At 38.3% G+C, this 15,548-nt stretch overlaps 1 protein-coding gene across 2 annotated transcripts; it reads right to left on the reverse strand.

Annotated features, from left to right (window-relative positions):
* Positions 1–358: 358 nt before the first annotated feature.
* Positions 359–11,955, reverse strand: IMPA1 (inositol monophosphatase 1). 2 transcript variants are annotated; one of them, XM_057426200.1, is made up of 9 exons: positions 11,866–11,955; positions 10,024–10,104; positions 8,704–8,837; positions 6,713–6,817; positions 5,383–5,428; positions 5,138–5,246; positions 4,306–4,414; positions 2,623–2,774; positions 359–2,189 (listed from the first exon to the last, which is right to left on the reverse strand). In XM_057426200.1, the coding sequence occupies exons 2-9, from the start codon at positions 10,084–10,086 to the stop codon at positions 2,071–2,073; spliced, it is 837 nt and encodes a 278-aa protein (XP_057282183.1). In that variant the 5' UTR covers positions 10,087–10,104; positions 11,866–11,955; the 3' UTR covers positions 359–2,070. The 2 variants fall into 2 exon arrangements, with proteins under 2 accessions (XP_057282183.1, XP_057282184.1); XM_057426201.1 differs by lacking the exon at positions 11,866–11,955 and adding an exon at positions 11,665–11,688.
* Between the last annotated feature and the right edge of the window lie 3,593 nt (positions 11,956–15,548).

Consider the following 15,548-nt stretch of genomic DNA (forward strand, 5'->3'; position numbering starts at 1 on the left):
CTTTAAAATCAATCACAGCTAATATAGCCCGTAAAGTTTGAGTTCCGAGGTTGGAGATGATTAATGCACCGTGATCATGTTGCAAGGTGTTGGAATCTTCACTCTAAAACCTCCCGCAGGTGTACACATAATCCCACTTATCTGAAGGCACAGTGGTTTATGATCTACGTATATCAAGAAAAAAGTGCGCAACTCGGGAAAGTCTGAAGCTCACAAACCCAGCTTGCTGAGAGGCAGTACTGTACTCTGATAGATGTTATAAAAGGAAGCGTATCTGAAGCCACTGCTGCTAAAGCGTATTTATTCCAAATGTGTTCTTCCACCTCAAGTATAGACATGTCTCCATCTCACAAATAAATCAGTTTTAAAAAGTTATGCAGAATTTGTTACACAAAAGCAACAGAAATGGTACAGGTAATATACTTCTCAAGAAATAATTATGGTCCCACCTCACTTGCAGCAATAAAGTTACAGTGAAATACTCAAAACTTTTCTATCCTTGTCAATAGGAATTTAAAAAGTACAATTAACCTAAGTCTGTTTTACAAGACCATTAAATAGCTGATCTCAGTGTTACTCTTCTGACACCAGCTTCAAATTAAATATTTCTACAAAATATGCAAAAATCAACTGATATAAAGGACTGAAATTTATAAGATGAGATCTGTTAAAATTTCAAGACAGAGAACACCATTTTCCAAAATAAAAACAGCAGTACAAAGCCAGGTTTTCCAAAGCACTGTTGTGTCTTGACTGGACCACCAATGAGACAGCTTTCTTTAGGAAACTTTAGACATGGAAAAAATCAGTCTGAAAACCGATCCAAGTTAAATCTTTTTTTTTTTTAAAGTGCATTAATTATTTGAACAGTACACTGATTCTTTTAAAAAGCTTAAATACAAAAGATCAAAGAACCAGTATAGTTTCAAAGTTCAGAACAACTGACACCAAGAATGAAATTACTAATATTTCTTAGATTTATAAACCCTTTAGTTTTAGATATGCATCTTCTTTTGTGCCTGTACACTCTATAATACAGGGGAAACCTGATCCTGGTTGGTCACTGCTTTCGTAACTTACAGAAAATTATGTAAAAAATCTGGACTATGGGCTTATTTTTTTGCCAGCAGTTTAATGAAAATTCTTTTGGATTGTAATGCTTCCTTAGACTTTAAAACACGCTCACCCATAAGAAACGCAAGCAAAATTAACACAAATTATAACTGCTGAGAATAAAATAGAGGACACGGTATCAGCTGATTCCAACGGTCAAATGCAAATCGTACTTCATCTTAACTGACATTAAGTCCATTTGGTGATAGAAGGTATGTTCAGAACTTATTTCTGTGAGATACACATTTTTCTGGCACAATAAGTATTATTTTTGCAACTTTAATGAATTTGCAAGTGCGCTGGCCACTTAAGAGGTTAAAGAAGTGACTGTGTTCATCTACCATAAGAAAGGTAGAACAATGCCTAAAGTAGAACAATGACTACAAAAACAATGACAGCCATGTAATAAAGTCTTAAAATTAGAGCCAAAACTATGAACAACTAAAAAAAAGTTTGGAAATGTATGGACTGCCTCTACAAAAAATGCAGCAAGGTAAGGAAACAGCTACACTGATGACACTGAAGAAAACGACAGGTTAGAGAAAGACTGATTAAACAGCAATGCCTTAATCTTTCTGGGTTCAGGACCTGATGTGATGATGTGGTGTTAAGACAGTTAATTTCGGTTTGTCACTGACAGAATTAGGTATTTTTATTTTCTACACATCAGAGAAACTCTTGCTATGCCATCCATTGCAGTATAAAACTCAAAAAACTGAGTAGTATGTATTTGCTTCTTTTTATAGATCTTTATGTAATTGTGATGTTAAATAAAATACCTAATAGTAAAAGCTAACTTAGAACATTGATCCAACCTCAAAACACTACGCAGCAGTCACGCCAATACTCAAAGACTACCATCTATCTATCTTTTTTAATCAGGTTCAAGGTGTAGAACAACCACCACATGGGACTATGAGACACTATATAATTACATTTAAGGTGTAGCTTTGGCATTCAGTTAGTTGCATCATCCCTTTTCAGAGGAATTACTTGAAGTGCTTTGGCTATTCGCTCTCCTATAGCTTGACTGCTTGCTGCAATTATTCTTCGAGACATCAAATCAAATGGTCCACCTAGAAATCAAAGCAAGCAAAGTAACCAGCTTGTTTCTAGATAAAATTAAAAGTTAGTAAGAAAATGAGAATTGAACAAAAAAAAAAAGTGTAAATGACACTTTGCTACTTAGGACCAAGTTTTGCCTCTGGAGAAAAATGCATTTAACACAACAGGTACCTCATATGAGCTAAATTTAAATTCTCTTCAGTGTTTGCTTACTATCTTTTTTGACTCTTCCATGTGCTCAGCAAAGGGACTAAAGGTTGTCTGGTAGCTTCAGAACATACCATTGACTCTTAGGCTGTTAACTGGATGGAAACTTCATTCAGTAGCAGCAACATGAAAAGAGGATTGAAAAACCTATTTGCTTTCTCATTTCAGCTATGTTTTGCTCCCAACTGGATATTTAAAAGCTAATTTAAAAGCTAAACTTGCATTCAGTGTATTTACCCGATACATCTAGCAGTACTCCGCCTGCTTCAGTAATAATGATTCCAGCCCCTGCCATGTCCCAGCAGTGAATCCCCATTTCATAATAGGCATCAGCTCCACCTGTTGCCACGAGGCACATGTTCACAGCTGCTGTACCAACAGCTCTAATCCTGAAGGAGAAAGATGATTCTTTTAACTGAGAACAGCTTGTCCAAAAGCCACAATGCCTGTGTACACTGCACCAAGAACACAGAAGCATTGCATGCAAAGTGAACTGAGCTAGACAAAACGTGATAGATGTGAAAATGTGATGCAGCAAAACAAAAAACTGGGAATGAAGTCTTGCTTGAGCAGCTTGCAAAGTTCCCCAAATATAGACAATTTCCAGAAATCACATTTATGTATTCTGCTAAACAATCTTAGTTTAAAGTGAAAAGACGTCTTAAACAACTTTTTAACCTAAAACATATTATGAAAGATAGCTACCCATGGCATAGTAACAGATACTCTGCTTTTGAATACAAGAATTCAAGCGGAGTGTGCACTGCTCTCAGTGCTGAAAAAACAGTTACTTCAGTTTCTGTGGTAATGCTCAGCAGGCATCACCGACTTACAAAAAACCCTAACAGCAGTAATCACAAAAAATAAATTACACAGCATAAATTTAGTCTAAATTTGGATAACCTCATCAAAACCCTTGTGCTACAAATCCCAGTTTCTTCTGGAAATGTTGATGTACTTAGTAAGTGTGACTTGTACAAATAATTGCAGTTATCTCAATTATCAGTAAAATGTACATTAAATTGTAAACTGATAGAAGCTAAGTTATTGCAAGAAGCAACTAAATCAATTCCAATCTCAATTTATTGTTTCCAAATAAAATACTGAAGTTGAACTGACAACACACCTAAAACGTATTCCCTACTTACAATTTAGGATATATACTTTAATGACATTAGAAGACTTTTTGGAAGTAGAAAAAAATCTACATGTTAAGTGTCAAAACAAGACTCCTGAGAATCTCAGCATAAAAGTACAACCCCTTATAGATCAGAAACGTGAGTAGCGTTGAGAGAAAACAAGAAACTGTCTACTGAAACCAGTTTTAGATATAAAATGGTTTGTGGAAATGGTTTGTAGGCTTTGGCTACATTTCTGTAGAAGAAGAACCAGGAAATGTAACTAAATCAAGAGCAGTTTATGAACAATTTCAACTACTTGGACAAAATAAAAATGCAGTGTTGAAACAAAAAAAGGAGATTTTTTTGTCTTCTGACACATATTAAAAAAACCAATGATTTTCATTACTACAGGAAAAGGAACCTAAGAAATGTAACATGGTTTCTGTTTATACAGTTTTACTCCTTGTGGGTTTTGGAGTGGGGGAGAGAGGAGAAGCTGTGCGGGGAGGAAAGAGGCACAAAATTGTATTTCATTTTTTAACCGTAAATACAACGCTTTTTAGTCCTACAAAATCAAACATGCTTTGCTTTTCAATACTGGTTCTTCGGATTTTCTAATATATGTCCCAGCTTGAAAAAGTTAAACACACTTACTAGAGTTTCTTTGCAGAAGCTACTAGATGAAAACATTTAAATCGTATTTCACATTTAAGGTGTAACGCAACCAATCCTTCCTAAAGATGATCATGTTTACAATATTCACACTATCAGCAAGCATGAAAAATATGGAATATCTTACCCATGAATAGGAATGCTGAGAAGCCTTTCCATGTTAGAAAGAATTATCTTCATAGCTTCTGGATCACGATTTGATCCCAATTCTGTTACTAAAAGGGATTTTGTAATGTCTGGAAAAAAAATAAAACCTCACTTTTCAAACAGCACAACTTACATAGCAAAAGTAATTAGCAGATTTTACTTGTTTTCCTACAAGATTGAATAATAGGTATTTTAACATAAATACTGCACATATCGAATGTATAAAAATCTCTCTTTACATGGAAAATAGGTAAAAAAGGTAAAAAATACCACAAATAAAGCATGATCTGGCTCAACTGTGCATCTACATTAATCAGTGCCATTAGTAAGTAAAATTCTATTGTTATAAAATAGATCTTTTAAGGTCCTCAGATCTTTAAGGTCCCATTTTAAGAGTGGATTTTACTTCACATAGGGTAGTAAGCCTACAAGAGTGATACTGATTCAAACCAGTAGCTCACACCTGGAAGAAGTTGAATTATTTGGTAAATTTGTTATGGACTCTTAAAGAACAATCACAGAAGGATGACAGACATACAAGGAATTAAAACCAACCAACCAAAGTACCACAACACACAGGTAATAAAATCTTAAGTTGCTGAGTCCCGATTCTGCAAAGATCACAAGCATGCTATATGCAAAGAACATAAACACAGTTTCTCAAAGCCAAACAACCCATGGCCAAAACCAGACTCTTTGCAAAACAAAACTATGAGCTAAGAAATAGGAATATATCCAGGTCTAAAACTGTTGATGCCTCATTTGCAAAAACAAATGTAATTACCAGAAATAAACTACTCAGTCCAGCTTACCTTTTTGGCCTGATACTTGAAGTTTCTGACCATTGCAAAATGCACCTTTTCCTTTTCTGGCAGTATACATCTTGTCTTCTACACAACTATATACAACTCCAAACTCTATCTGCAAGAAAAAGTAAAAAGTACCTTGGCATTTTTCCCCTTTCTTCCTATTTACTGTGAAAATACACATCTTATAGTTAGCAACAAGGAATTAATTTGGGTTTGATTTGTTAGATATTAAGTAATAAAAAGTATACCTTTTTGTTTACAACAAAGCCAATTGAAACTGCCACAAATGGAAACCTACAAAACAAAACATTTCACTAATTTACAGTGAGATACTATGCTTCTTTCATTACCATGCTTACTTTTAATGAAAACAATATTCAGTTAAATGTAATGTATATTTCAAAAAGAAACTTGGACTATATAGGAAATACTAGTTTCCTGGAATTTGCACAATTTGCTATGAAAACAGACCAAACAACACCAATTTTTGTTTAAAATACATAATTTTCCACCCACTGAAACTAAGCCTGTTACAACTCTTATTAGCTCAGGGACTGACATTTTATAGCCAAAGAATACAAGTAAACCTCTGTGCTACTAACCATGCTCACAAGGAACAAGCTGGCCAAAATGGTCTTGTCAAAAAGAGCAAGCCAGCTTTCCCCCCACCTCCACTTCCTACACCAAAGCAATGAGAAAGGTACTGGAGCCAGAAGGAAAGATGCTGGGAAAGAGTGAAGGCAGTGGGAGTATATGGGACAGGGTGGGTTGCATCGCAGTCTAAGTTTTTAATAATCAATCATTTACTATTTTTACTCTTCAAAATTTGCAGTTCCAAAACATCTGCTTTAATTACTAATTGCAAAAAATACAGGTTTTGACATCTGCAAATCCAGCAGAATAGGTTATTTTCTTACAGCTTCTGAACATGTTATTTAACAGGATTCAGCAGCTGTTTAAAGCTATGGTGCACACACTAGTAGGCATTTCAAACTTGGAGTCAAGTACACTCAGAAAATTTCATCAGGGCCAAAATCTGTCATGTTTTAGATAGAAGGAATAGGGAGTCAGCATTACACTGAAAATCCCTTCCTCATCCTCTTGCAAAATGCCACTACACAGTTACTGGTAATATTCTGCTTCTGTTCATGGTAGCAGCTCCTAGATCTCAATAAATTTTGAAATTTCTTAGCAATCAGCACTCGGAGCTGTTACCACCCCTCTGAAGATGATGGAACTCCTAATTATGACTCTTGTTGCTCTACTGTTAAAAATTGCCAACCTGTATTTATTTGGCACCCTTGCTAAAGGCTGCTGACTCCTGCTATGTAGCACAGGCCTCTCATGGAACAACTGCTGTCAGTTACAGAGGGAGGCTACGATAGCTCTTGCAGAAATACTAAAATATTACAAAAAATGACCCACAGCTCTTAATAAACCAAAATAATAACTTGTAACTATTAACAAGTTCAGAATACCTTTAATATTTAAATTTAAATGTGAGAAAAACCCATACTTTCATGGAACTGGAGAAAGAAATAATGGTTTAAGTTGCTAACAAAGAAATGAAAGGTGGACCTGTGTACGAAGTTGGTAGTTCCATCAATAGGGTCTATTATCCATGTGGGGTTATCTGTCAAAATGCTGCCCTCTCCAGCTGCAACAGATTCTTCTCCAATGAAGCTAGAGTAGCAAACACATTTCAAAGATACAAGGAAATTAAAATGTCTGAATTGCAACAGGGTCCCTGAAAGCAAAGTTCTTAAAGTGAGACACAGGTTTTTGTACCACCAGTGACCAAATGTAAAAAGCTAAGAAATATACAATTTATCTGGAAAACACCAACCACATCTGACCAAGCTTTCATCAATATTTACGATGTCAGAGATAAGCACAGTATGCAGGGAAGAGAACTTCACATTTTAATACCTATTACTCAAATTCAGCATTCAGAACATTGAAGTTTTCATTATTTTTTCCACTAACAGCATCATCAAATTTTGGTCAGAATACTTGTAGCTGTTTACACCTTTCAGTTTACTTGTGCTACAAAACACTACTCTTTAGCTTGTGTTTTAACTGAAGAAAGCCTTTGTGGTTAGACCACTGCAGTAACAGCTAAATTTGTAGTCTGATTTCAGTCCAAGTATGGCAGAAAGTTGTTATTCTCAAAACTGTTTAGTTTTACAAGCATTACAAAATGGTAAAGTGGTAAAGGGATAAAATCCAAACCAGAGCTCCTTCTGAAGAAGACAACAGAGTATATACTCAACCCAAAGGCTACACAATGCACAGTGCTACAGGAACTCAAATTTCACAGTTTTAGCTGCACATGAAAGTGTTTATTTTCAACTGCAAAATTATGTGGATAAGTCTAAGTGGGTGGAATTCTTTTCTGTGCCTTTTGCATGTTTATTAATGTATTGCATATTACTCAGACTATGAAAAGTATGCAAACACATGCTTTCCTCCACAAGCATGTAAAATCAGAACTGCTGAGAGTAAACAAATAAGGTCTCTCTAATATTGATTAGGGGGTTTATGATTAACTATTGAAGTGAAGATGACTGCTCAGAAAGAAACAGCATGTGACAAATCTTCACAAAGATAAGAGAGAGACTGAATAGTTATCTAGGTGGATGAATAATTCATTAGAAGAAGTTCAACACCAGTATGTCTAATGTGATATCAATTAAGTAACAAAAAGAAGCTAAAATATCCTAAAATTTTTATCATTTATCACAGAAACTGTTATGTCAAGGTCATTCCACAAGTCTGTATGCTTACACTAATTTAATTGGGTTACTGACATTTTGCACCACGTCAGTTGTTCCAAATCTGTGCAGATTTCTTACATTTCACATATACAGCTACAGTAATAAAGTCCTGAAGAAAATGTAAGAAAAATTAGCAAGCCCACTTTAAACTTGAGCCATTATGTCAAAATGGGAGAGAAAGTCCCATATATGGCAGTCCTGAGGTAACGGTTGGACTTGATCTTAAAGGTCTTTTCCAACCTAGTTGATTCTATGAAAGTAAGTGAAATACACACAATTTACCCTTTAAGGATAAATTCATTTCAGGAGGGGCAGGGAAAAAAAAGGAAAAGAAATAAAAAAAATAAAAATCAATATTTTGTATGAGAGACTTAAAGAATCAGAAGATCCTGTCTTCTTGCAAGCATGTCTGATGTTCTTAAACTGTACGAGATTTCACAAAGGCATGTTAATCTCAACAGCCAACAGCAGACAAGAAATTTGGGGGGCACTGTTGATTCTCCAACACAAATGTATTTACAGCTGGCTCAAGTGGAAGTGGAAGCATATATCTTGGGAAAGGGACCCTGCGGACACCTTGTCTTTATGCTACAGCCCTGGGCAAAATGTCAACCCACAACCCACATCCTCTAAAATACTTAAAATAATGAGGGTGAGGAAGATTTCTATAACTTTTGAGCATGCCAATCATAATGAAATTTTAACAAGCAAAATCATAAACTTTCCATTTTCTTCTTCTTCCAGACACCTCTCCCCTTCTTCTACCAAAAGTGTATTGATAAGAAGCCTTACCTGTGAGAAGGATACTTTTCTTTTATCAAAGAAATAATGAAGTTTTCTACTTTTTGATCAGTTTCTGTCACGAGATCTACTGGTGAACTTTTAGTCATAACAGATATTTCTTCTCTGAGTGCTCCACAGACTATCTGTTAAAAAAACAAGAAAGAAAAAAAATTACCCATTTATGGAAAATACTAATTATCCTAAAAACCTGAGCATCATTTTTACTGTAATTTTCTATACTGCACATACAAAACACAAGCAGTGACAAAACCTGGATTTAATTGCAGGAGCTGGGGCTTACCCTTGCATCTATCTCCAGTCCCTACTCAGTACAAAAACTTCAATGTGACCTTAAATTTGCATACTACAAAAAGATCCACTGGTACATGAAACCAAACTCTATTTTGCTAGGACAAATTTTAGATTTATACATGTAAGTACCAGAGTTGAATGAAACACTTAAGCCTAGCTTAACCCATCTATTTTTAGCCAGACTCTGCATTTATGATCTTACAACTATCAGAATCAGGTTATGCAAGAATCCATGCCTCACAGCCCACAGAAGTATTTTACTGTAACATAGAAAGATTTTCTGAGGGAAGACTTTAATGCGGCCATTGCAGGGACAATGTTCTACAGATTCTGCAGCTCCAGGGGACAGAATCAGTACATGAGCCATCTTGTCTGGTTGACGGCATTCGAATGTAGGAAGCAGAACTACCAAGAACTGAACATTCTGCAACCACTCTTAACGCTGAAGCTCTGCCAAGATGTGCAAATTCTTTTCTTGTTCTAAGCCCTCTTAGATCACAAGTGGGCCAAGTACCATACTGCAAGGGATGCTTCTTATTTACAGAAGAAAAGCAATCTTCATGTAGAGAACGTGATATGGTACCTGGTGTCAGTAACAAGGCACTGTGTAAAGCTGATTGAGGTGTTTGCAAGAAAGACTGTGAACTGCTTTCAGGTGGTAAAGTAGATAGGTGAAGTATAAAGGGAAAATCAGAGATCTTCCTTGTTTACCACAGTTCAGAATTTTTATTTTTTTTTAACCAAATTTAAGGAACAAAAAAATACTCCTTAGTCTTTAAGTGGACCCTGCTTCAAAGAAAAGAGCAAAGCTGCTTTCTTAACTTAACCAAGCTGTAAATATGAAAGACACTTCAATCTTGAACATCACTGAAGAATTCTGCTAGTTTATGTTTTGGGTTGTTGTTTTTTGTTGGCAAAATACTCCTTGGAAGAATATCCAACATTTAACTCCTTCAAAACCCATATACACACACAGAGCTATATAAATAATGTTGTTTGTAAATACTTTATACTTACCTCCCCAGCTTTCCTTGCTAAGCCAACTGCATAATCCATACATTCTTGCCAAGGATCTGCCATCTTTTTCAGATATATAGCCTACCAAAAGGAGAGATTAACACAAAAATTATGGCTATTTCAATTTTATTTTTTTTTTATAAATTCTAGTTTTCTCGTGCTGCTGTTCTGGACTGCATTGTTTTCTCCTGGCTGAAATATGGAATTTTGTTCTAGCTTTACTCTGAAAAAAAAACCCAAAACAACCAACAAACAACCCAAACTTAGAAAGTATTAAAAGCTTAGTATAAGTTACCAGACTTTTTTTTTCCCCATATTTTGTGGTTTACAAGAAAGGTGAAACAAAAACATTAAGAAGTACAGAGCCTCAGTCATGAAAGATACATGAATATACAAGGTTCCACATTTAGACACTGACCCCAATGTACATAATGGCTCTGAAAAGCAGTAGTGTGGGTACACACAAGCACATTCTCAAACACAGTATACAGCTCAAGGTCTTTTTGCTTTAAAATATTATAATCTTCACTGTAATTCATTGCAGAAGACTGCTCACGTACAGCTTTATCTATTAAGCATGGTTTAAATTATTTTGAATATCTCAAATTAGAAAGTTAAATCTGAAACCCCAAATCCATCCTTTCTGTATTTTAGTCCTCCATGCATTTTCTAAGGGTTTATTTCAAACACAAATATGAAATGGTTTAGATTCTACATGAGAAAGTTACAAGACCCCACAGTCATTGTCTTCTATATTCTTGCATATTACGAAGCAATACAAGATACATTATCTTCTATGCATCTCTACTTTCTTGAGCAATGTGAAATACCAATCAGCATATCATACTGTTTCTGATAGAACCTTAACCGACCACAAATTCATTTAATGCCACAATTCAATTCAGAGACAAAATCAATGTTGTCTGAATTTTAGAAATAATTTTTGGAAGTTTGATTTTTGAGCCCTAACCCTTTCAAAAACCTTTTGGGTATTACCTAAGTCATTCAGCCTTTAAGTGATGACCTGGATAACTGTTTTGTAACACTTGCAGATTCACAAAGATTACACATACTATTAATAAAACCCCCCAGCACTGAAAGTATAAAAAGCTCTGTGCAATTAACATCATCCATGAGTCCCCAGCCCAATCGCCCTGATCTAATGGTCACTGCTCCTTTCAGCCTTGGTCCTAAACAGGTAAACATGGCTATAAAAGCTAGATAACATGCAAAAGGTGTGATGCTTCAATTATGTTGATAATGTTCTTGCCATAGCCTTTGAAGTACAGGTTGTTACATAAACACAGACATAACTTGTCAGGACACAGAACTGGGTATAACAGCTCTGTATGAAGTTACTAAGTTACCCATAAAAGACTAGTAGCAATAGTGGAACCTTAAGTACACCGACACCGAGTACAACGACACAGACTCCTGCAGCAGAGGAAAAACGATTAATTTACGCCTAAAACCTCACCAAAACATTAACTGCAGAACACGTACCAATACCAGCACCTAAACTGATTAGCAGAAGAGTCTTTTCAGCCCCGCAGGCTTAGTTTTGCCTTCGCCAGATGCCCCGTGAGGAATTCGTCCCACAAAATCAGGGAGCGCATTCAGAGGAGCGGTTTGAATCCCGACACAGAGGTTTGGACCCCGGGCCGGAAGGGCTGAAGGTCGGCCCACATCGCCCGCCCGACGTGAGTGCACCTCCTGCCCCGTGGCCGTGTGGCCCGGCTCGAGCGGCGTCAGGGCTATACAGCTCCCCGGGGTAGCAGCATAGCTACCTTACGGCACCCCGAAATGGCGGCTAAAGGAGGAAATAAGGAACAAGAGACTCACCCCGACCGCCCCACACCGCCGTCCCTGCTCCCGCTGAGGCGCGCAGGCGCCAGGGGTGAAGCGCTGACCCCGCCTCCTCCTCCCGCTGCCCCGCGGGCTCCGTTGCGACTGCGCGGGGGAGGCGTGGCGGAGCCCGGCGGAGGGACAGGTAGCGGCGTCCAGCGAGGTTGCCTCCGGGCTTGGGCCCTCAAGGTTGCAGTCAAGGGGCTCAATCAGCCTTTGATGTCGGCCTATTTTTAATAATTGGACGTGTCAAGATGAATATACTGTAAATGCTCTCCCACAGAATCAACTAGGTTGGAAAAGACCCTCAAGATCATCAAGCCCAGCCATTATCCCAGCACTGCCAGGACCACCACCACTAAACCATGTCACTGAGGGCCTCATCTACACGGTTTTTGAACACTTCCAGGGACGGTGATTCCACGACTGCCCTGGGCAGCCTGTTCCAATGCCTGAACAGCCTCTCTGTGAAGAATTTTTTCCTAATATCCAGTGTAAACCTCCCCTGGCACACCTTAAGACTGTTTCCTCTTATCCTATTGCTTGTTACTTGGGAGAACAGACTGACTACCACCACACTACACCCTCCTTTCAGGTAATTGTAGAAAGCGATAAGGTCTCCTATGAGCCTTCTCCAGACCAAACTACCCCAGTTTTCTCAGCCGTTCCTCATCAGACTTGTGCTCTAGACCCTTCACCAGTTTTGTTGCCCGTTGCTGGACCCGCTTCTTTCTTGTGAGGAGCTCAGAACTGAACGGAGTGTAAACCACCATGGAGCACATGGTTGCCATTTACCAAGGCTTCTGGCTGCTGAAGGTACTGCTGTTGAGACTGTGTTACTCAGCTTGTGGAAAAAAGTACGAAGGCCCATGAGAAAGAACATAAATGTATGTAACAGACCTCTCAAAGTAAAACAGCATCCAATCAATCCAGTTCACAGTGCTTAAAAACAGTAAAATGAGCAAGTAAAATGAACAAGTGGTTCTCCATTACGTCTGGGTTTTTTTTCCCCAAAAACTCGAGTGAAGCAGCTTCCTCCGCCCTCCACTAGTCCTTCCTACTGACAGATCTGCCAATTAGAATAATGCCAAATCGGTGACCAGAGATAACTAATACTTTTTAAATATATAGTAAGCACATTTTCCAGAAAACTGTGTAGCTTTTAAACAAGGATTTTTGATAATTTAAAAAAAAAAAACAAAAACAAACAAACCACCAAAAACCCCCAAACAGTACAAATGATGCATTTTCAACATTACTATGATTAAAGTTACGCAGAGGGAAAAAAATCTTTACGAGACTGACTGATAACAGTTTCATTGCTTTTTCTTGGTCTTTCATAGAACCATGGAATAATTTGGATTGGAAAGGGACCTATAAGATCACCTTGTTCCAACCTCCCTGCCATGGGCCACACAGCCAGTTCCCTCAGTGCCAATGCCTGCCACGGTCAGGGACACCTTCCACTAGACCAGGTTTATCCAAGCCCTGTCCAATCTGAACTTGAACACTGCCAGGGATGGGGCAGTCACAGCTTCTCTGGGCAACCTGTGTGTCATGCTTTAAACCCAGTCAGGCAACTTGTTCACTCACTCCCAGTGAGTGGTGCCGGGCTGACAACAATCGAGGGCCCCCCCCATCCCCCCCGCCCCACCGGGGCTCTCCCCTTCCCCGCTCCCAGAGGAACGGGGAGGAGGATCGAAAGAGTGCAACTCCCACGGGTTGAGACAAGAACAGTCCAGCAACCAATGTACAACACAAATCACCACCGCTACTACCAACTACAACAATGATAAGGGAAAATAACAAGGGAAGAGAATACGATACCACCGGCCAAGAAACGAGTCCCACACGGAAGCCCGTGTCCTTCCGGGTAACTCCCAGTTACTCCCCACCCCGGGCATGACGTGCTGTGGTATGGAATACCTCCTTGGCTAGCCTGGGTCAGGCGCCCTGTCTCTGCTTCCTCACAGCTTCCCCTCCTCCCTGGCAGAGCATGAGCCTCACAAAGTCCTTGGTCAGGGTAAACATCACTTAGCAACAACCGAAAACATCGGTATCACCAGCACTGTTCCCAGGCTGGAAGTCAAAACACAGCACAGGAGAAACCTGACTGCTACTGCTGAACCCAGGACGCTGTGCCAGTGCCTCACCACCCTCACAGGGAAACAGCTTCTTCCTAATATCTAATATAAATCTCCCCTCTTTCAGTTTGAAGCCATTCCCCCATGTCCTATCACTAAATGCTCTTGTAAAATGTCCATCCCAGCTTTCTTATAGGCCCCCATTAGGTCCTGGAAGGCTGCTATAAGGTCTCCTGTTGTCTTTCATCAAGTAAAACAGTGAGGTGCTGTCTTGTGTTCACAAATTGCAACTGATATAATTTACTGTCATATGTAAAACGATGGCCTACTGTAAACAGGACAGGGGTTGTAGTTTCCTTTAGGACTTGAATCTGGCGTAAAATATATACCTCACCAAAAGCAGCCTTATCCCCTTCCCCAGTGCCAATCCAACCCACAGTTGAAGGTCACATGGCAGTACTTTTGTACTTCCACATCAGTGATGATGTGGTTTCCATCCCCAGCAGTGCTGTTGTGTGGGACAAGTCAATGCACCCTTCCATGTTTCCTACTTCCCATTTCATAAACAGGAATAGTCATATTAGCCTATTTATTTAAAGTATTCACAGTCATTAAAGAACCACAGAGAGATAAGGTGTGTTTTTATTAATTATTTTGCAAGTCATTCTTTACAAGATTATGCAAAAAGCATACAGCCAATTGAAAGAGGCATTTTGGCTCTGATTCATCTTTTGTTGAGGCAAGATGCCAAATATTTCTCAGTACAAGTTACATGGGACTGCACTAGTATTATGGAAAACGGCTTCTTTGACATTAATAATGCACTTAACATTACAACAAGGGTTTTACAGGGTCTATAAGGGGATTTCAAATTCTGCATTGATCCCAAAATCAGTAGAAGTAAATGCCTGGAATTCTCTCCTCAAAAGTGTAAGAATTTCCCGATCCAAACCACAGTTTCTGTTCCAACTGAAAGGAAATTTTGTACTTAATGAAAGAAACTACTACGAGGAGAACTGAGCTGCAAGGAGCTGTATTTGTATGTTACACCTGATAAGTGACATGAACAGAGGTGATCTATCGATAAAAGTCTTCAGAACAGACTGATGACACTACTTTTCTAAAACAGACACACAAAAGGAAACTGATGAAAATAAAAGTATGAGAGATTGCTGCCTGCTTTTTTAGTGTGATGTGTTATTTCTTATTTGTTACAGCATTGCCTGGCTGATTTAACTGGTCACTTATCTGAGCAAAATTGAGCTCTTGATGCTAACATAACTGTTTCCAAACAGTATTTGGGTATATCACAAATGCCGAGTGATTTTGCAGCAGTATTTGAGCTGGAACAAGACCAGGAGCTGCTAGCAAGATTATTCTCAGTGGTAAAATGTTTGCAAAGTCTTGACCTTGTGCATTCTCTACAATTGCTATACAGATACAACAACCAAAAAGCTTGATATTTACCTATTTTAATAGATTGGATGAAAATACTGTTTATTATAAAATCACTAAATATTTTTTACAGATTCCACTTGTCAGTTAAGTAACTTTGCATACATTTTCTTTGCATCTACTAGAAGTGAGTTTAACTTC

Source organism: Pezoporus wallicus, unplaced genomic scaffold (assembly GCF_028554395.1).
Source record: "Pezoporus wallicus isolate ANWC-B61680 ecotype Strahan unplaced genomic scaffold, APGP_CSIRO_Pwel_v1 contig_4131, whole genome shotgun sequence".
Lineage (NCBI taxonomy): Eukaryota > Metazoa > Chordata > Aves > Psittaciformes > Psittacidae > Pezoporus > Pezoporus wallicus.

Excerpts from the sequence above, each read along its gene's own strand:
- IMPA1 (XM_057426200.1), bottom strand. The coding sequence starts at position 10,086 with ATGGCAGATCCTTGGCAAGAATGTATGGATTATGCAGTTGGCTTAGCA. Across the intron at positions 8,838-10,023 it reads TAGCAAGGAAAGCTGGGGAG|ATAGTCTGTGGAGCACTCAG; the intron begins GTAAGTATAAAG and ends TTTTTTTAACAG. Across the intron at positions 5,429-6,712 it reads ACTACCAACTTCGTACACAG|GTTTCCATTTGTGGCAGTTT; the intron begins GTCCACCTTTCA and ends TTTGTTTTGTAG.